The sequence below is a fragment of the Rhizophagus irregularis genome, chromosome 31, assembly GCF_026210795.1.
Source record: "Rhizophagus irregularis chromosome 31, complete sequence".
NCBI classification, from domain to species: Eukaryota; Fungi; Glomeromycota; class Glomeromycetes; order Glomerales; family Glomeraceae; genus Rhizophagus; species Rhizophagus irregularis.
This window is the reverse complement of record NC_089459.1, coordinates 1,396,061-1,416,070: the sequence shown is the minus strand read 5'-3', so window position 1 is coordinate 1,416,070 and position 20,010 is coordinate 1,396,061. Positions and strand designations below refer to the sequence as shown.

Below are 20,010 nucleotides of genomic sequence, written 5' to 3'. Positions count from 1 at the left end.
ATTAAATAGTAAATTTGCTGATCATAATGTGATTATAAATGATCAACAAATTTACTATTTAAAAATTTCCAAAAAAGGGGAATGCGTTTAAATACAAGTGCATTCAAATTTTAAACCTTTATATACACTGCCTACAATAAATTACCGGATTTGACAAAATTTGCATAGTAATTTTCACGTTGCATATAAGTTTACGAATTTTTAATAAAATTCAGCCAGAATTTTTTTATTTAAAAGCTGATCATAGATAGTTTTGATGTATCAAAATAAATAAATATGATTAATTATAAATATAAAAAAGTTTTCTCATTGCAAAATAATATAAAAAATTATGAAATTCTCACTTTTTTTCAGCAATGGGTCAACTCTTTCATGTATTAAAAAATAAAGAAAATTTTCTAAAATTTTAAAGCTACAATTGATTGGCTTTCAAATAAAAAAATTTTAACTAAATTTTGTAGAGAATTCATTAAGTTTCATATAGACTAAAATTTGTCAATTATTGTTAATTTTACTATGTAATTACAAATTTTTATAAGATTTACTAGTAAAATTGTTGATTTTCAGGCTATATGAAACTTTATGAATTCTCAATAAAATTCAGTCAAATTTTTTTTATTTAAAAGCCAATCAATTGTAGCTTTCATGTATTAAAAAATAAAGAAAATTTTCTAAAATTTTAAAGAGTTAACCCATTGCTGAAAAAAAGTGAAAATTTCATAATTTTTTATATTATTTTGCAATGAGAAAACTTTTTTATATTTATAATTAATCATATTTATTTATTTTGATACATTAAAACTATTTACAATCAACTTTCAAATAAAAAAATTCTGGCTGGATTTTATTAAAAATTCGTAAATTTATATGCAACGTGAAAATTGCTATGTAAATTTTGTCAAATCCGTTAATTTATTGTAGGGGAGTGTATAAATTAACTTTTTTAATATTTTTTATTAAAATAATAATCTAATTTAATTTATTCTAAAATTTTTATTTAAAAAATTTAAAATTAAGGATTTTTTTTTATCGCAACGGCGATATATCGCTAGTCCTCAAATGTCACATGTTTAGACTATTATCATGTGATTAGTTTATCGTTATTATTATTAAAGTTAAGCAATAACTATACAAATTAATTATTAACATAATGTATTCTATTAACATATTTTTTATTGATATATTCTTTTTATTAATACATTTTTTCTATTGATATATTCTTTCTATTCATACATTCTAATTAATTATTCCTGACCAACTATTATATACGGATGTTAAATTTTTTATTTCTAGTTATGTACCTTGCAATTTTTTTTGATAGTAGCCAACCTTCCCATATTTTCTGTAAAGTCAATGATTTCTTGACTAAGTTTAGTAGCCTCAGTGGATGACTTGAACCTTTTAGTACTCAGTGGTCATCCTTTACCACATTTTTTCTTCAGATTTCACAATATCAGCATCAAAGAATCAACATTTTCTTTATCACTTATTTCATTCTTCCTTCCTGAATACAACAATATATGGTTATTCTCATAAGACAAGATGGTTTCATTACTTATATTACTGCAATCATCTAAAAAATAAATATAAATGATTAGTAAATTATAAATTCACATTTCTAATACTAACTAACTAATCTAAGGTTGCTTGTCTAAACCTCTTCAAAATCCTACGATTAGTTTCGTCAAAATTTTACTATAGATTTATTATAGTTTCGGCAGAGTTTTGGCAGTTTCGGCATTTATAATAAGTTTCGGCAGTTTCGCCTTTCTCCAAAGTTTCGCCCGTTTTTTAATATAACTTTAATATAGTTTTGGCAGAATTTCACTTTTTGGTGAAACGCCATCTTGCCTAAACCCCTAGGTTTCGGCAAGTAACCTTGCTAAACCTAGCAACACCAGCACCTAATCTTTTTTAATCGAAATATAATCAGCAACTTTAACTGCAACACTTAACCTATATGTACTATATGTAAATTCTGAGTTTTGAGTGTCTTTGCTTGACTCTTCTTTCATATTTTCCATAAAGTAGTAAATAAAGTAGTTTACATTCGATATTAATGAAAAAAGGCATGTTTATATTCAATATTAGCGAAAAAATGGTTATATGTTCAAATATTAATGAAAGAAATAGCTAAAATGAAAACATTTTGAGAGAGAGAGAAAAGCTGTGGAAAATACTGATCTACAAAAGTTTATTAAAGTATAATTCATGTGATTATAGTTTATTTTACATTACATGACAAATGGGGTATAGCGATAAATCGCATATGCGATAAATCATAATTTTCTAAAATTAAATATTTCTATTAATATTAACTGATCTGTTTTAAATAAAGTATTTGATAGATTATTTTTATTTAAATTATTAGGAAATATTACTAAATTAAAAAGAATCCTTTTCATCTTTAATTTTTTTAATATTTTTTGTATTCTTTAATATATAAAATTTAAGAAAATTTATAAATACAAGAAATATGAAATAAAATTAAACTTTAAAATCATTCTGTATTCGATAGTATGTACATACAGCTTTTTTAATGAAGAAAGAATCATACATGCACGTTATTTATAATGTGTAGGATTAAAAATTTTTTAGCTAAAATTATACAGGAGTATTTAAGCAATGATATAGATATACAAGAATTAAAAGGTAAAATTAATGAGCTAGGTATGTGGGATATTGGATGTTTATATGATTTTACATTTTTAATGAAAAATCAAGTCAGTTGTCAGTTAATAGAATTATTAAGGTGCTATAAAATAACTGAAGAAAAATTGTTGTATAAGGTACTGAAACAAATAACTGGGAGAGTTTTATTAGAATTCAAAGTGCTTATTTGGGAACCAAGGAATGAGTTACAAATAAAGGAAGAAAAGCGGTATGGTATTAGTGGTAAAAATAAAAAAGCTAAGTCACATAGTAAACGCATTGAAGTGGGTGTTAAAGATGTTGGCTGTAAGATGTTAGAAAGTAATTGGAATAAATGGAATGATTTGGCATTCCATCGAGGCGGTCATTGGGCAAATTTTTAGGTAGATCATGATAGTCACCTTTGAATTTGAGGTCGCATCATGGTTTTTAACAATGATGTGATCGTTTAGGTGACAGGTCGACTTGTTCTTTATGAAAAGTAGTCTTGTTTCATAATGCTTAATTCTTATATGTATTTGTTTATCTTATATTTTGTAAGTTTATATATGTAAGTAAGCGTGATTATAATAGGGCATGATCGCATCTATAATAAAGTATTAAAAAAAAAAAAAAAAAAATTAAACTTTAAATAAAAATAGTTTATTTTATAATTTAAAATTTGATCATATAATATTTTATAAGTATTTTCTGAAGTTCATTAATTTTAAATTAATGTTTCATATAAATTAATTTATAATATAATATGACTTTGATTAATTTTAAAAAATAAAATATTTTTTGCAAATAATTTTTAATCTAGTAGTCTAATTTCAACAATTTTTTTTATTTTAATTAGAGTAATAAAAGCTATCAGATTACTAGATACTTGAGATAATATTTTTTGAAATTTGAATCAAGTCTGAATCAAATCTAAATCAAATCAAATTTCAAAGAAAAAATTTGATTTATATGAAACATTATTTTAAGTTAATATAAATTGTTTTAAATTATTTTAAATTAATAAGGAATATCAATAAATTATTTACATTAATAATAAATTTCAATAAATTATATAAATTTAATATGAAATTTTAATAAATTATTTTATTAAAATTAATAATCATTAAAATTGATGAAAATTTAAACATTTAATAAATTATTTAAATTGATGAGAAATTTAAATATTTAATAAATCATTAAAGTTAATGGATATTTAATAAATTAATTAAAGTTGGTAATAATTTATTCAAGTTAATAATTTATAAATATATCTCTTCAAAACTTTATTATAATAATTATAAAATACCTATTAAATTAAACTTCAAAAATTAATCAAAATTTTTAGTATTTGACAAATTATTTAAATACTTAAAGTTGATGAAAAATTCAATAAATCAATTAAAGTTAATGGAAAATTTGATAAATCATTTTAAATTGATAATAATTTATTTAAGTTAATAGTTTATAAATACAATAATTATAAAATAAACTTCAAAAATTAATCAAAAATATTAGCAATATAAAATAAAAAAGATTAATATCTAATGTATTTGATAAAAATGTTACAACTATTTGCTTGCTTTAAGTTACTATTTAATCAATTATTCAGTCAAAAAATCATATAAAATACTTTATTATTATAATAAATGTAAAGAAATACTAATTTATTCTTAAATAAAGAATTAATATGAATTAATAAAAGAAGTTTTATCAAATATTTTAAAAGTAATTAACAAATAATTAAAGATTCTGAAATTTAGAATAATGAATAACTATTTAAAATACTAAAGATATTAATGATAAATTCAATTAAATACTTTAAATAACAAAATATTAACAAAAACTAGCAAGTTAATCTATTATCTTAAAAGTGTATATTAAGGTATATTTTAATTAGTAATAATATTAAATAAGATTTATTACTGAAAAAAAATATGATTGAAAATAAAAGTAAATATTGCACAAATTAATAAGTTTTTATAGATTTTATTATAAGATAACAATTAAATTTCTTTTAAAATTTATAAAACTAAAAGAAGTAAGTTATATTATTGAAAATTTTTCTACTACTTAAAAATATTTTCAATTTAAAAAATTGATTTTATAGTTTATAATGTATATGAAATACTATAAATTATATAATAAATAAGAAGTAGATTTTGACAAAATGAAACTTTTGCTATTATAAAATATTCAGTTAATATATATATACAGTATATTGAGTTTCCAAATTTATCAAAATATCTGGTTCTTAAAATAATTCAAAAAAAGGTTATGAATAATTTTCAAAAAATTTAGAATTATTTTCTAATTTGTTGTTTCCATTTGATTCATTATCTTTATCTGAATTATTATGTTTCAATTTGTTATCTTCATTTAATATGTAATCTTTTTTAATAAGATTATTACTAATTTAAAAAATTTTTATTTTACTAATTATTAATAATTAACTATTTTATAACAGATATGTTGGTTAGCTAATTTTGTTACATATGATATAGTTAAGCTAACAGGTAATATAGGTAATACTATACATGCTATTCAAATTATTTTAATAACTAAAATTAATTATTAATAGTAATAATTACTATTAGTAATAAACTTAAGTAATATTTTAATTTTAATATATAAAAAAATTTTAATTTTTATATTTATAGAAAATAAATGGAAAGATTCAATATAAAATATTTTATATTTTATATAAAATTGAATTTTAATAAAGCTACTTCTTTTAAAGATAAACTATAAAAAAAACTAAATTTTTTAAAATTTAAATATATTAATTATAATAAAATTTTAATATATATAAGGATAATCATATTTAAATTTAACTGAACTGGTTAATTTATTTTTTAAATAAATTAAATTATAATTTAGATTAATAATTTAATTCAGTAAATTGAATTATACTAAGTTAAATATTTTTCAGTTTAACTACTTTATATCAAATAAATTACTTTTATTAAATGTAAATAAATAGCCAAAAAACTTTTAAATTATCTGAAAATAAATAATAATTTATATTTAATGTTTTAATATAATAATTATAATATACTATAGATTATAATTATAAATATCTTATAAATAATAACTATTGAAAATAAATAAATTAATTAATTAGGATTTTAATTTTTACTTTAATATTAATGATTACTTAATATTTATTATAATTTATAAAAATCATTATTATTTTTTATAAAATTATAAACTAAAAATTATAAATTAAAATTTTTTTTAAAAAAATATCTTTTTTAAGTTTTTAATTATCATCAACAACAGTTTCTACTTCACTTGAAGAATTACTTTCTTCATCATCTGATTGTTTTAAAGAATTGTTATTATTAGAATTTCCATAAATCTAAAAAAAAAATTGTAAGTAAAAAATAATCGTAATGTAAATATAAATTTATGTTTTTTTAACTTACTTCTAAAAAAGCAATACACCATTCAGATAATGGTTTAATACACCATCTAGTTGGTTTCCACAAACCAGTAAACCAGCCAAGATGACCACCATAATAAGTAGTAGCTAAGATAATATTTGAATTATAAATGCATTCATTATAAGGAATACATTGTTGTGAAGCAATTGGATCATCTTCAGCATTTAAACATAATAATGGTATTTTAATTTTTGGTATAAATTGTGATGAACTTGCATCTTTATAATAATGATCTACTGTTTCATAACCGAAACTTACTGTTGTTAATCTTGAATCAAATTCTCTTAATGTATTTGCCTAATAATTATTTAAATTATTAGTGATTGCTTAATTATTAATTTTGATCTCAAAAGAAATTTTTGTAACTTACTGATTTTACATATTCCAAATCTAATCTTTTATCTTTTTTCATCATATGTTCATGTCTTGCAAGTGCTTCTTTAAGATTACTTGCCATAGCAGGTGAATAAATGTATTTTCCAGCATAAGTTCCTTCCAATGCTCTACTTCCACTAAAAATTTGATACTTTATTCATAAAAAACATGCTTTAAAAGTTTAAAAAACACGAATGAATTTATTGAAATAGATGATACAAACTTGACAAGATCAAAGGGATTCGCAATCGAAGCTGCGGCAGACAAAGGAGTATTTTCTCCTTCTTCCCCAAGATACTATATAAAAGAAATAAAAAAAACTTAAAACTAAAAAAAAAATATTTAATTGAAATAATAAAATACCTTAACTAAAATATTTGCACCCATACTAAATCCGATACCTAATAACGGAGCATCGGGAATGCATTCTCTAATATAACGTATAGCTGATCTAATGTCATCAGTTGCAGCAGCTGAATAAAGTCTTGGTGACGTAATATCTGATTCAGCACATCCGCGAAAATTAATTACAACTGCTCTATAATTATGTGGTGGATTAACCAAAATATCTAATATACACCTAATATAGGATTCATGACTTCCTAAAAAAGAATTTTTTTTTGGAAAAAAAATTAATTTATTATTACTAAAACTTTTTTTTTTTTGAATAATACCTCCGGTTAGTCCATGTAAGACGACGATTGTTGGAGTATCATCAAATGGTTTTTTACTAAGCGGAGGAGTCCAATCAACAGCAATTTGTCCTCCATCAGGTGTCGAGACAATTTTTCTAATTTATACTAAAGAATTAAATTATATATTCTAATTACATACTAATTTTATGGTTTGACTTTCGTACCTCTCATAATCAATTAAATGAATATCTTCGAATTTCTGGAAAGCGGCATAAGCAGTTTGAACATGACCATTTCCAATCCAAGGAGTAGGATAATAATACGCTTTATCTCCAATTAATGACGGACATTTTTTTTTAACGTAATCGTACAATTTAATTTTTTCATTAGTTTCTTTATTTCTTACATTTATTGTAACCGTTTCTTTGTTACAAAAAATTTTTACTGGGCATCCAAATATCGAAAGCATATTATAAATCCTTTGGGAAGAAATGTATGATTTTTTTTATGTATATAAAAAAATTCAAACTGTCAAAATTTTACGAATAATTAAATATATATCTTTTTATAACTCGGATCCATAAATTTTTTTTTTTTTTAGGGAGAAGTCAAAAAAATATAATTTCCTATCATATGAATAGGAGAATGTTGATATAACATTTGGATAATTCTTTAGCCGTGATTTTTTTTTGTTGTACAGATAAAGTAAGCAGCGAAAAAAAAACCAATCCCGTGATCTTACGGTAATCACATTTAATCACATTTAAATATCTGCACTTCTACGCGCATGACGTGACCAATTAACGAGATCGAAATATGGAAAATTCCGAATACTAACGATTTCTAAAAGGAGACAATGTGAATAATGTGAATAATGTTAATTTTTTAATACAGATTTATAGGTAAATTTATAGGTAAATGAGATATTGTGCTCGTGTTACATAATAGACAAAAAAGACATTACGCAGAAATTTATCCGATTCACTAGTTTTAGGAAATCAGTTGAGATTTTTTTCCTTCTTTTTTTTTCCTTGTAATAAATCAATAATCATATGATTTATATGATTTAAAATTTCTAGAACAGATTAGAACAAATCGGAAATTGCACAATTACTCCTTTTGATTTTAAAAACTAATTGCCCAACATACAGTATTTAAAAAAGTATTGAAATTTCTATTCAGAATTCTAATCGCCCCAAAAAAATGAAGCTAAAACGCACTAATCATAAAAATCAAATAAGAAGTTTCTTTTTTTTTATTTGTAAAAAAAACCAAATATATAAAATAAAATTGTACTATATAAAAAATCGATTGTTAAAAAAAAAAAAAAAATTTAGAATGCTTCTTACTCAATCATCGTCTATTTATTCCCTTTTCAAAGCATGTGAGTTCAAATATTAAATATTCAAACGTATTTTAGAAATCATCCGATATCACGCGACACTGCTTTCTTTGAGTTATTTGTTTTGATGGTATACTTACTATATAGCTTATATAGATAGCTGTTACACCCTTATCCGGTGATATGGCGTAATTTATTCATATTTGGGAAGCCAAAATTTTTTCCCAGGTAAATTTTCCACGTTAATGAAAACCTTGATAATCGATTTTTTAATAAATTAAACTTACACAAAATCTTTTATTCTCTATAAACATCCTTTTTTTTTCGAAAATTTTCGTGTAACCAATCCATTGCTTAAATCTTTCTCAAAAGATTTTTCTACGAATATAACTGCAATTGAATTAAATGATGATTTGTGTTAATCATACAAATATTTGCAGTTACAGCTTTGCCAACTTTCCCAAATTAAATATCATTCCAGAAACACACTATATATTAATACTCTATTATAGGATAAAGTATATGTAAATGCGCCATTAGCTTTTTTTTATATAAGTACCTCGAAAATTCCTTTTATTACCCACAATTTCTAAAACAAAATAATATGGGAAATAATAATAGTAGTAATACTAAAAAGAAGCCGTCAAAAACTTCGAAACCAAAACATGATACATCGAATATATCTCTTCTTTCACCTAATGGTAGGATTTCAAGAATATCAAATGAACTTTTGAAGAGAAAATTTTCTCAAATTGAAAGTTATTCTCTAAGAGCCTCATTTGATAACCTTAGTACCATAAATGAGAGGGGTATAGCTCACATTTCCAAAGGGGCCTTCATCGTAATAATATTTTTATAAATGATTTTTTTTTTACTCATTTTAACGATTTTATTTATTTTATTTTATTTTACTTTATAATATTTGTTAGGGTTATCTAGGATTTCCTGACGATATTGGTGCTGGCCCTCTTATATATCGTTCTTTCACTTATCTAGCAAATTATCCTTCTGTTGGTCACACTAATGCTCTTCTTACTTATGATGGGTTAATAAAAGCGGTAGCTGTCTATTGTAATTTGACTGAAGATATAATTAATGAAGATCGAGTAAAACTTCTTTTTGACTCATTTTCCATCTCTGATAATGACATACATAATGAACAAAAAGATCCTTCAATTTCTTCTGAATCTTCAATTTCTCAAATCCCTCAATTAGTAACTCCGGAAGATACCGAATTCTTAAAAGCTATTGGATTTTATGAAACCGACCATTCTAAAATTTCAAAAGTACGAAAACAAGATATGGTTAAAATATTAACAGGTCTAATATGGCTTATGTCAAGTGAAATGTCTTCAATTAATGCAAGTTCGGAAGAATTAAAACAAAATTTAAAAAAAATCATTTCCCCAAAATTTATTAATCAAATTCATGAAGATGCTGTACATGTCGTTGAACATATGGTACGATATGATAATAGCACAAATATAAAATCAGATCAAGTAATTACTTGGTTAACATTCAGTAATTTCATTGAAAGAAATGCTCCAAATATATTTAGAGGATTTTTACCTTTCATTTACGGACAATTTTTAATAGGGCTTACGTTATCTCAACAAAGGAGTGATACCTTATTTCAAGGACCAAAAGTTCAATATTGGCCAAAATTAGATTTACATTCAGATATATTAAATCAGATGAATATGGGATTATTATCTTGGATGTTACCTGAAAGTGTTATAAAAAGACGTTATTGGAATTGTTTATACAGTAGTAGTAAACATGGTTTTAGTATGAATCGCTTTCATAGAAATGTATTTAAATATCCAGGTCCGACTCTTATGTTAATACATGCCGATATTGATATATCCTCACAAAGACGTAAATCTGTTTCATCAATTTCTTCAGGTGCTGGTAAAAATGAAGTCATGGCAACTTCAAAAAATAAAAAACACGTAAATACTTTATTGTTAGGAGCTTATGTTGCTGATCCATGGAAATCAACCTCTAATCCAAAAACCTGTTTTGGATCAGAAGAATGCGCACTTTTTGAAGTTTTGCCAGTGTTTGAGAAATTTCCTGCTACAAAATTTAATTCAAATTATGTTTATTATAATCCTTCGTTTGGTATTGGTTTTGGTGGTATAGCTACGTCAAGCATAACTTCCAACGTGATAACAACTTCGGAACGAAATTCTTTTTCACTTCAAGTTGATAATACACTTCAATTTGGTCGTTATCGAAATGATGCTGCTCATCATGAAGTAAAACCGACATATCGTTTATCGGCTACTAGACAGTACTTTGATATACCATTTGAAGTTATAGAGATTGAAGTATTTGGATTAGGTGGTGATTTAGCAAAAGAAAAACAAGAAAAAGAATGGGAATGGGAAGAAGCCGAAGCAGCCAAAAGAAGTGGTTTTAAGAGAAGTGGTAACAAAGAAGAAGACAAAGAAATCCTCAAGGTTAGTCATAAAAAAAAATAAATAATCAGCTTGTTTGTTTCCCTATGACTTACTAACGTTATAATATAATTTAGTTGGCCGGTATTATTGATGAAGACTCCCGAAAAGAAATCCAAATTTGGGAATCTTAATCAGTGATGGTTATATTGTTCGTTTTAAGTTTATTTAATATCTATTATGTATGTACATAATTCTCATTCATTTATTATACCTATCATTTTTACTAATAAATTTTTTTTAAAAAAAAACCCCACAAAAAAAATGTTTTATGTGACAACACGGAAAAAAGACATTTCTTATTATAATATAAAATATAAACCCACTATATGTGATGATTAATCATTAGTATTAATAAGAAAAGGAAACAAAATTAATCAATATAAATCTGAAACATGAAACAAATAATATAATTTTTTTTTTTTTGGTTTAGATGTAAATTATTTTCAGATATTTTCAAAAAATAAAAGCTGTTCACGGGTATGATCCCAAATTATTTATTTTCTGAAATTCGAATACTCATATCATTAAATTATCAAGTCCCAAGTCTGTTTTTTTTTTTCAAAAAAATTTTCATTTTAACACCAGAAACGATTTACGGAATAAAGTGTGCATATTTTTAGCTTAGAAAACAAAAATTGATAATTGTAATTTATCACTTCCGCAGCAAGCAATGAATGAATTTATTTATGTTTACTTGTAAATACTGATCAATTTCCCCTTGTTATCATTTACATAATTCGCAGTAAGTAATATTTAAAACATTGCCAAAATATTTAAACTACGTATGAAAAACTTATTTAATAACAAAAAAAAAAATACTCCCCAATCTTTCATTGAAAAATAATGAGAAAACGTGGTAGAGTAAGCTTGAAAAAAAAAAGAAAATTAAAATAAGTCATTTTTAAAAAATCAATTTTTATCAAACTAGAAAAAAGATTTATTGTAACTCACCGCATTTTTGTCCACAATCAATATAGGTAGACTATTTACCGACAAGACATCCACCATAAAAATAACCTTGTTTGGATGATCACAATACCCATAAGAAACTGAAGGGTTGTTTGCAAACCACATTTGATTACTATGTCTTGAGCAAGCAGTATCATTGCCTCCAGAAACAATTCCACACAACCCGCAACCGACCGTACATGTTGGTGAAGGTTGTTTAATATACTGCAAAGGATCACAAAGCGCTCTAGTACCATGATACATTTTTTGAGTGATGGCATTCAATGATAAACGATTTTGGTTAGCCATTCGTTTCTTAAGCTTTTGATGAGCGTCAACCAATTTTTTTGGCATTTGAAGACGAAAGATTCCTTTAATTTTAGCGTTAGGTAACATTGAAATAAATCTTTGATGAGCCCAAATATAATCTAAATCATTTTTGTTTAATAAACTTAATTGAGTTGCGGTTAATGTTGAACATTCTGACCAATAACAAGCCGAGGAACAATAAGAATAAAATTTCTTTTTGTCTTGAGGATCTGTATAGACGCGTTTTTGACAGTTAGGCCGAGAACAATTAAGTGCTTTTGGATTTAAATGTTGTCTAGCACAATTTTTTCCACAATAATCATATTGGATTCCACTTGGATCAATATATCTCTGTCGCGAACAAACCGGATTCTTACATCTTGGAGTCGGTGGTGGATTGTTGAGAACTTCAAATGCGCATGTTCTACCGCAATAGGGATGAATGAAACCATTTGACTCAACGTAAGCTACCTTTCTACATCCATTACGTGAACAAATTTGTCGTGAAGACGACATTTTTAACTGCACTAAAAATATGATCGAGTTATAAAAGTGTGAACGTTTTTGTGAGATCCAAAATTATGAAAATTGTAAATAAGATATTCTTTCATTACAATAAATAATAAACTTACTGAAAGAACACGCAATCGTTCCCTTAAAAAAAAAAATTCTTTTTTTTTTCTTTTCCTTTTTCTTTTTTCCTCCTTTTTATCTCAAAAAAAAAGATATATTTGATCAGTCGAATGAAATTCAGCCTAATTAAAAAATCACAAGCCTGAATAAACTAATTCATATAAAATAATTTTTTTTTTTACGTAATAACTAAATGATTTATTTCTTTCGAAATAATGATTCAATTTTGTTCCGATTAATTGACTTAATTAACACGAATTAAGTTTAATGCAATTATGAAGATTATATTGCATAATCAATTAACAATAGTCATATTCTCTTTCAGAATATTATGGAACAAAGCGTAACAGCATTTTTGACCTTTCTACGCCATGAATGACAGGAAAAGCATAAGCGTAATAATAAAAGTTTTATTATCAAATTATTGTTAAACAGGTCTTTTGGCGCAGTATTTTTTTTTTCTGTTATAGTACGAATAAATCTTAAATCGTATACTTTTTATTATTTATTTCGTATTCACAACTTTACATGAACTATTGAATCACTACATATATCAGATAATAAAATAACTATTCAAATTATTCACAAAAATCAGATAAAATGGTTGAATTCGAAGTAGTAGATAACGGAGAAGAAAGCGGATTAAGTTGTTCAATCGTAGTTTCCAAATCAATAACAGAGCCAATTTGATTCATCTGAGAAAGCGCGATGTCAGCACAACTCCTTCCACAATAAGGGTGAACGTACCCATTTTGTTCAACAAATGTAGTCTTGTTACATCCAACGCGTTTGCAATATCTTGGATATACATAATCACCATACTTGCTTGCGCAGGTACGTCCGCAAAATGGATGCCGCATTCTAATAAAAGAATTGATTTATTAAAATGAATATTTGAAAATACTATCATTAAGTACTATTTACCCATTACTTTCAACGTAAATTGGGCGATCGCACTCAGGAGATTTACAGATTGTTTGTCCGCTTTCAGCTTTTTAATAAAAATTTATTATTACCATGTATATTAAAAAAAAAAATTATTTCAAGTTGTCCTTTTCATTGACACGTTCCACTATACCTTGACACATTTTTGGAAAAAATATGCGTTAAAAAGAAGATGAAAAAGTTGAATGCTTAAAATGTCGTTTTATATATCACAATAAAATTATAATTAATCATATGAAATAACGAAAAAGTTACGAACTTATGATGTTTTTATTACAAATTTTGAACCCATATCACATATCGCTGAAAAGCCTCCCATAATTTTATATGCTAATGACAATAAGTAACCCATCAGTTATATAATGTAACCCATCAACTGAGGCAATTGGCTTGATTTTTCCAATCAGCCGATATGATATGTAATAAGATCAATGGAATGTGGGTAATTTTTTTTTTCAGAATAAAAGAGAACTTAAAAAAAATGAAAATATTCTCAAGCTATCCAAACTAAGTAAAAGATGTTTATCCTTTTAATTTGAATTTTTAACGGTTAAGTTAGGGGAAAATTCCAATATGCTAGTTTACTATTAAGAGAGTTAGTTGAATTGGAGTCCTATAAGTGATATATGCTTTGATCCCATTTCTATACTATAATATTATTGCTATTGATATAAATAACATTTATTTTACGCACTCGCGTAAAATGCGCGGGTCGGAACATAGAAGGGTGTGACGCATTGTGGTGACTATTAGACATAATTCCGCAGCCAAGATCTACTTAGAGCTCCGAATGGGTCAGGTCCGGTCGGGTAAATTGACTTGACCCGACCAGAAGTAAAGGCGTCAATTTTTTTTTTGCTATACCGCAGCAGGCGCAGCTGAAGCTGCGGTAATTTAGTGATTTTGATATCACGTGGTCACGTGATACGTAAATTAATATATATAGGAGGCTTCCCCCCCGAAAAAAATTTTTTTTTGTCTTTTTTTTTGATGTATATATATACTCATGTATACACATATATATCTATTAATTAACTTTTTCCAATATTTTAAAATATTACAATCTTAACGATAATTTTAAAGCATCTTGATGAGCTAAAATGTGCTTTAAGAATATTTTTTTGATATTTTAAAAAAATTGGCTTGTCCAGTAAAGTTATTTTTTATATCATTAATCACAAAATCAATTTACAGAAAAGAAATGTGGGATTGTGATCAATATCAAAATAAGATAAAAGAGGATTGATTGATCATTGAAGATATACACATTCACAAGATTATGCATGATATCATATATAATACAATTAAAGATTCAACTGGAAATTTGATTGTTCAAGCTAAACTTTCCTCAAAACGAAAGTTTTGACAAATAATGCTGTTGGATGGACCTATGGAAAAGTCTTTGAACATTATATGACCCAAGATAAAGATGCCAAAGAAGTTTTAAGGATAACATCAGATTTTAATTATAAAACATTTCAAACTGAATGGCATAATATTATATTATATGATAAGATTACTGAAGTACTAAATACCATATTAATATATTACTGTTCAAACTGAAGGAAATTGTTGAAAATTAATTCAAGTAAAAGAAAAACTTACAATTTTCCAATATTATTAATAATGATTTAATGAATTATCTTATTTTGGCATATTACTATATAGTAATAATAACTATTAATGATTATAATTAGTATTATGCTTATTATAATTACCAATAACAGGGACCAATTTGAAGATTTTATACAATCATCACATTAATGAATATATATATAATTGCCAATTTATTCTCAAATTAATAAAAATCTTGTAAAGAGCTATTTAATTCGGTTGGACAGTTGGTTATTTCTTGATGTGGAATTTTTAAAGTAATCAAAGGAAAAAATTTTTTGAGAAATGTAAAAGTCATATGATCATACAGCAGAATAATTTGTATTAGTAATACCTGGTTAAATTTTTTTTGCCAAAAATTTCAAAATTTATATTATATATATAATAGTTTTATAAATTCCTTTAAAAAATACCTTATTTTTCCAATATTAAATATCTTTTGAAATTAAGTATTCTCTTTACTTTGCACAATATCAAGTATAAACTAAAATAAGCAGTTTTTTGATTACTTATTAATTTTATTATATTACCAAAAAAATAAAATTACATTATTATTAAAAAAATATATTTATAAATAAAAGAATTTAATTACCAAAACTTTTTTGCAAAATTTTTTAAATTGATTTAAATTTAAAGATATTTAAAAGATATTTTTCTAAAACTATTAATATTAAGCATCCTTTCAAACTTTTCACATAAAATCCCTGCAAAAAGGGAGTGTTTAATATTAGAAAAATATGGTATTATATTTTAATATAAATTATATATAATTAATCTCTTTATAGATACATCCAAGTTACTAATAAACTTATTAAAAAATCTCTTTTTTAGTCATCCTATATAGTATTTTTATAATCACATTATACTTTTTTGGTTTTAAAAGGTATACCTATAAAAAGGGTCAATTGTATAATAATTTATAAATTATAAGTAATTATTATAATTTTAAAAATTCATGAAATATTAAATTTAGTATTTTAATTTTAAATGTTTAAACTATTTTCAATTTAATTAAACAACTAAATATTTTAATTTCATCTAGAATTACTAATTTATATATTATTTGTAATAATAATAATAATAAAAAATATTACTATCAAATATAAGAATTACACCAATATATTCTTTTTTAATACTTTATTTTCTTAAAAATAATATCTTGTAAAATTTTACCATTAAGTATATAATGATTAGAAAGTTTAAAAAAAGGTTTAAAAATTCAAATAATTCCTTTACTTCAGAATTGTTAACCCAATAGTAAATTATTTATAAGAAACTATTAATCAAATTAACAATATATAAAATTTTTTAATATTTTTATTTGATAATAATCTAATAATAAAATTATTAAGTAGTTTATAAAAAATTCATATAATAACTTTTTTTAAAAAAGTAGTTGAAGTATCATAACTATTATTACTTTGTAAAATTAAAAAAGAAAGCTAATTAATATACCAATAAAAAAAAAATTTTAATATTTATACTGAAATATTAAAAAATTTATATAATCATTTTGTATTTTGATTATTAAGGTTGCTTGTCTAAACCTCTTCAAAATCCTACGATTAGTTTCGTCAAAATTTTACTATAGATTTATTATAGTTTCGGCAGAGTTTTAGCAGTTTCAGCAGTTTCAGCATTTATAATAAGTTTCGGCAGTTTCGTCTTTCTCCAAAGTTTTGCCAGTTTTTTAATATAACTTTAATATAGTTTCGGCAAAATTTCACTTTTTGGCGAAACGCCATCTTGCCTAAACCCCTAGGTTTTGGCAAGCAACCTTAATTTTGATATTATTTTTATAAATAAATACATGCATTTTAAATGTTATAATATTTTATTTGTTTTGTTAAAAAAACAAATTTTATTTTTTTTTTTACTTAATACTTTAATATAACATTTATAATATATTTTAAGATTACTCTATTTGAGTTTTTTCTTATAAATTCATCTAATATACTTAGCAATTAAGGATGATACCATAAATAGGCAATTGTGGAATAATTGTGATTTGTGGTATTGCAGAACATTGTGGAATTTTAAATCTAAATATTCGTAATTTCACAATTTGCAATTATCTGCTATTTCGCAAATATTTCATAATTTTGTAAAGTATTGCAATTCAATTGCAAAATAATTGCAGAATTGCAGATTATTTACAATTTTACGTTTTTTATTAAAGCAATCCAAAAAATATTGAAAAAATATTTTTTTTTTTTTTTTTTTTTTTCTTTGTAAAGGCATGATCATGTTTATTGATAATAATATTAAAGTAATACAATATATTTACAAAAGTAAAATAAAATAAAGTATTCTAAATAAATTTAAACATTATTAACATACTGCCCCTTTTAAAGGAAAAGACTGACCTGTCACCTTGAGATCAAAGGTGACTTGTCATGAAAAACTTAAAAATTTGACCAATGCCCTCCTTTATCAAATACTAAGCTATTTCATAGCTCCCAATGTAAACTTACTATTTTGTCTAATTTATTGGCCACCAATTTAGATTTGTTGGTCGACTTTTTCATCTTTGCATTAATCTCTTTCTGATGTTCTAAATCAGCTAATTTAACATTCCTATATTCCCATATAAAAATTTTGAAGTCAAAAATCAATTTGTTAACCAAACCATCTAATAACCTTATTCTGTTTTTATCTAATATTCTATAACTTGTAAATAAGTTAACTAAATCTATATGTATAAAACCTTTTGCTAACATAAACAAATTATATGCCTTATTGAAATCCCAAATCTTACAACATGAAATTTCTTTAAAAATATCATCAGGATTTACATTTTCCATTTGACTATTAACTAATATCAATTTTTGTAAGTATTGTTGAAATTTGTCTATCATATTTAAATATACTTGTTCTAAATGTTCACATTTCCATAAGTGTGAATATGTTTCTTTATCTTTAAAGTATATAGGATATTTCCATTTAGAATTATAAATATATGGTTTTCTTTTAATCAAGTTATCAAGTGTTGGTACTTGGTAATTCTTCTGTCTGAATTTTGACTTTAAATGAGTTCAATTCGTGTTCTATGAAATCTGTCAATTTGGTATTACCCTTAAGAATTCCAAGAAAAAATATTTTTAATAAGTAATTTGATTTAAAAAAATGTTTTTACAATGTTTTGTAATCATTTTAATAAAAAATGTTGCAAAAATGTTTTTATTAAGTATTTTATAAAAAAATGTTGCAAAAATGTTTTTATTAAAACATTTTATAAAAAATATTGTACAAATATTTTTTAATTAAAAAATATTTTGAAAAGTAAAAATGTTGTGTAAACAGGACCCTGGATATCTCCAAAACAGGTCATAAGTCACACTTTCGGCAGATTGGCCCATTTTTCGGGGAAACAAAAATCGTTTTTTGTAAATATCTCGGCATCCAGTGGTCCAATTTTGATGAACATTTTTTTAAATTGTAGAGCTAAATGAGGGCTACAAAATAAAAAAAAGTTCATTAAAATTGAATTACTGGATGCTGAGATATTTACAAAAAACGATTTTTTGAGTTTCAGCAAAAAGGGGTGTTTTTGGCCAAAAGTCCATTATGACCTTTATATTAGATATCCGGGGTCCTGTGTAAACATTTTTTTTAATTAAAAGTACAGTCAACTCCCTCTATAGTTACTCCCGTTATAGTCACATTCTACTATATAGTCACACCAGTTGAATGTTCAAAATACTTTATTATTAAAATCTATCCTATATAGTCACAATCTATCTATAGTCACTATCACACCTATCCTCAAACATCTTATATTAAAAAGAACCATTTATAATCACAGGTATATAAAGAATATATTAAATAACTTGGCATCTAATAATCGTACAAAGATGTATCATAGCTTGTTAGAATCGTCTCGAGCACGAATCGAATCATTGCTAGTTTTATCCTTTTCCTTTGCAAGTGTTTACAGCCAGACCACCCATTGCCTCTTATGAGACTAATCTCGGGTCTGTGTCCTATCATCTTCAATGGGCAACCATTATACCGAGTACTTAATTCCTCAGGTAACAGCACCACTATAGAAGACATTCATCGCATTTTTTATTTTTTAGTCCGATCCAAGACCAGTACACGCCGCCTACTCATCCTATACCCATTATACTGAAGTTTTATCCTTTTCCTTTGCAAGTGTATACGGCCAGACCACCCATTGCCTCTTATGAGACTAATCTCGGGTCTGTGTCCTATCATTTTCAATGGGCAACCATTATACCGAGCACTTAATTCCCGCAAGAACAGCACCACTATAAGAAGCATCCCCCATTCGGGCCATTTTAGGCCTGATCTAAAGCTAGGTACACGCCGCCTACTCATCCTATACCCATTGAGTTTTATCCTTTTCCTTTGCTAATGTTTACGGCCAGACCACCCATTGCCTCTTATAAGACTAATCTCGGGTCTGTGTCCTATCATCTTCAATGGGCAACCATTATACCGAGTACTTAATTCCTCAGGTAACAGCACCACTATAGAAGACATCCCCCATCGGGCCATTATAGGCTGATCTGAAGCTAGGTACACGCCGTCTACTCATCCTATACCCATTGCATGATACTGATACTCAATTTATTTAACGACCTTTAGAGAGCATCTACTTTCATGGAGGACTTTCGACAGGTAACATTAACCATCTAGTACCC

The 20,010-nt window shown here is 24.9% G+C and overlaps 6 protein-coding genes across 7 annotated transcripts; 2 read left to right on the top strand and 4 right to left on the bottom strand.

The window, feature by feature from the left end:
* Window positions 1–2,573: 2,573 nt before the first annotated feature.
* Window positions 2,574–3,035, top strand: OCT59_022399 (uncharacterized protein; the record flags this gene model as incomplete). Its single annotated transcript, XM_025330532.2, has 1 exon — window positions 2,574–3,035. The coding sequence occupies one exon, from the start codon at window positions 2,574–2,576 to the stop codon at window positions 3,033–3,035; it is 462 nt and encodes a 153-aa protein (XP_025174253.2).
* A 2,592-nt stretch (window positions 3,036–5,627) lies between these two features.
* Window positions 5,628–7,711, bottom strand: OCT59_022398 (uncharacterized protein; the record flags this gene model as incomplete). 2 transcript variants are annotated; one of them, XM_066144783.1, is made up of 8 exons in its annotated part: window positions 5,628–5,992; window positions 6,060–6,232; window positions 6,336–6,374; window positions 6,448–6,589; window positions 6,676–6,749; window positions 6,822–7,054; window positions 7,127–7,242; window positions 7,312–7,556. In XM_066144783.1, the coding sequence occupies 7 exons, from the start codon at window positions 7,554–7,556 to the stop codon at window positions 6,164–6,166; spliced, it is 918 nt and encodes a 305-aa protein (XP_066006211.1). In that variant the 3' UTR covers window positions 5,628–5,992; window positions 6,060–6,163. The 2 variants fall into 2 exon arrangements, with proteins under 2 accessions (XP_066006211.1, XP_066006210.1); XM_066144782.1 differs by having other exon boundaries at window positions 5,646–5,949; window positions 6,060–6,374; window positions 6,816–7,054; window positions 7,312–7,711.
* A 1,322-nt stretch (window positions 7,712–9,033) lies between these two features.
* Window positions 9,034–11,381, top strand: OCT59_022397 (uncharacterized protein; the record flags this gene model as incomplete). Its single annotated transcript, XM_025326801.2, has 4 exons — window positions 9,034–9,270; window positions 9,359–10,894; window positions 10,969–11,073; window positions 11,184–11,381. The coding sequence occupies 3 exons, from the start codon at window positions 9,034–9,036 to the stop codon at window positions 11,023–11,025; spliced, it is 1,830 nt and encodes a 609-aa protein (XP_025174251.1). The 3' UTR covers window positions 11,026–11,073; window positions 11,184–11,381.
* A 164-nt stretch (window positions 11,382–11,545) lies between these two features.
* OCT59_022396 (uncharacterized protein) lies at window positions 11,546–12,667 on the bottom strand (the record flags this gene model as incomplete). The annotated part of the gene is made up of 2 exons (XM_066144781.1): window positions 11,546–11,760; window positions 11,846–12,667. The coding sequence occupies 2 exons, from the start codon at window positions 12,665–12,667 to the stop codon at window positions 11,725–11,727; spliced, it is 858 nt and encodes a 285-aa protein (XP_066006209.1). The 3' UTR covers window positions 11,546–11,724.
* A 576-nt stretch (window positions 12,668–13,243) lies between these two features.
* OCT59_022395 (uncharacterized protein) lies at window positions 13,244–14,026 on the bottom strand. Its single transcript, XM_025319208.2, has 3 exons — window positions 13,863–14,026; window positions 13,709–13,775; window positions 13,244–13,645 (listed from the first exon to the last, which is right to left on the bottom strand). The coding sequence occupies exons 1-3, from the start codon at window positions 13,870–13,872 to the stop codon at window positions 13,363–13,365; spliced, it is 360 nt and encodes a 119-aa protein (XP_025174249.1). The 5' UTR covers window positions 13,873–14,026; the 3' UTR covers window positions 13,244–13,362.
* Window positions 14,027–17,793: 3,767 nt separating this feature from the next.
* Window positions 17,794–18,201, bottom strand: OCT59_022394 (uncharacterized protein; the record flags this gene model as incomplete). Its single annotated transcript, XM_025326800.1, has 1 exon — window positions 17,794–18,201. The coding sequence occupies one exon, from the start codon at window positions 18,199–18,201 to the stop codon at window positions 17,794–17,796; it is 408 nt and encodes a 135-aa protein (XP_025174248.1).
* Window positions 18,202–20,010: the final 1,809 nt, after the last annotated feature.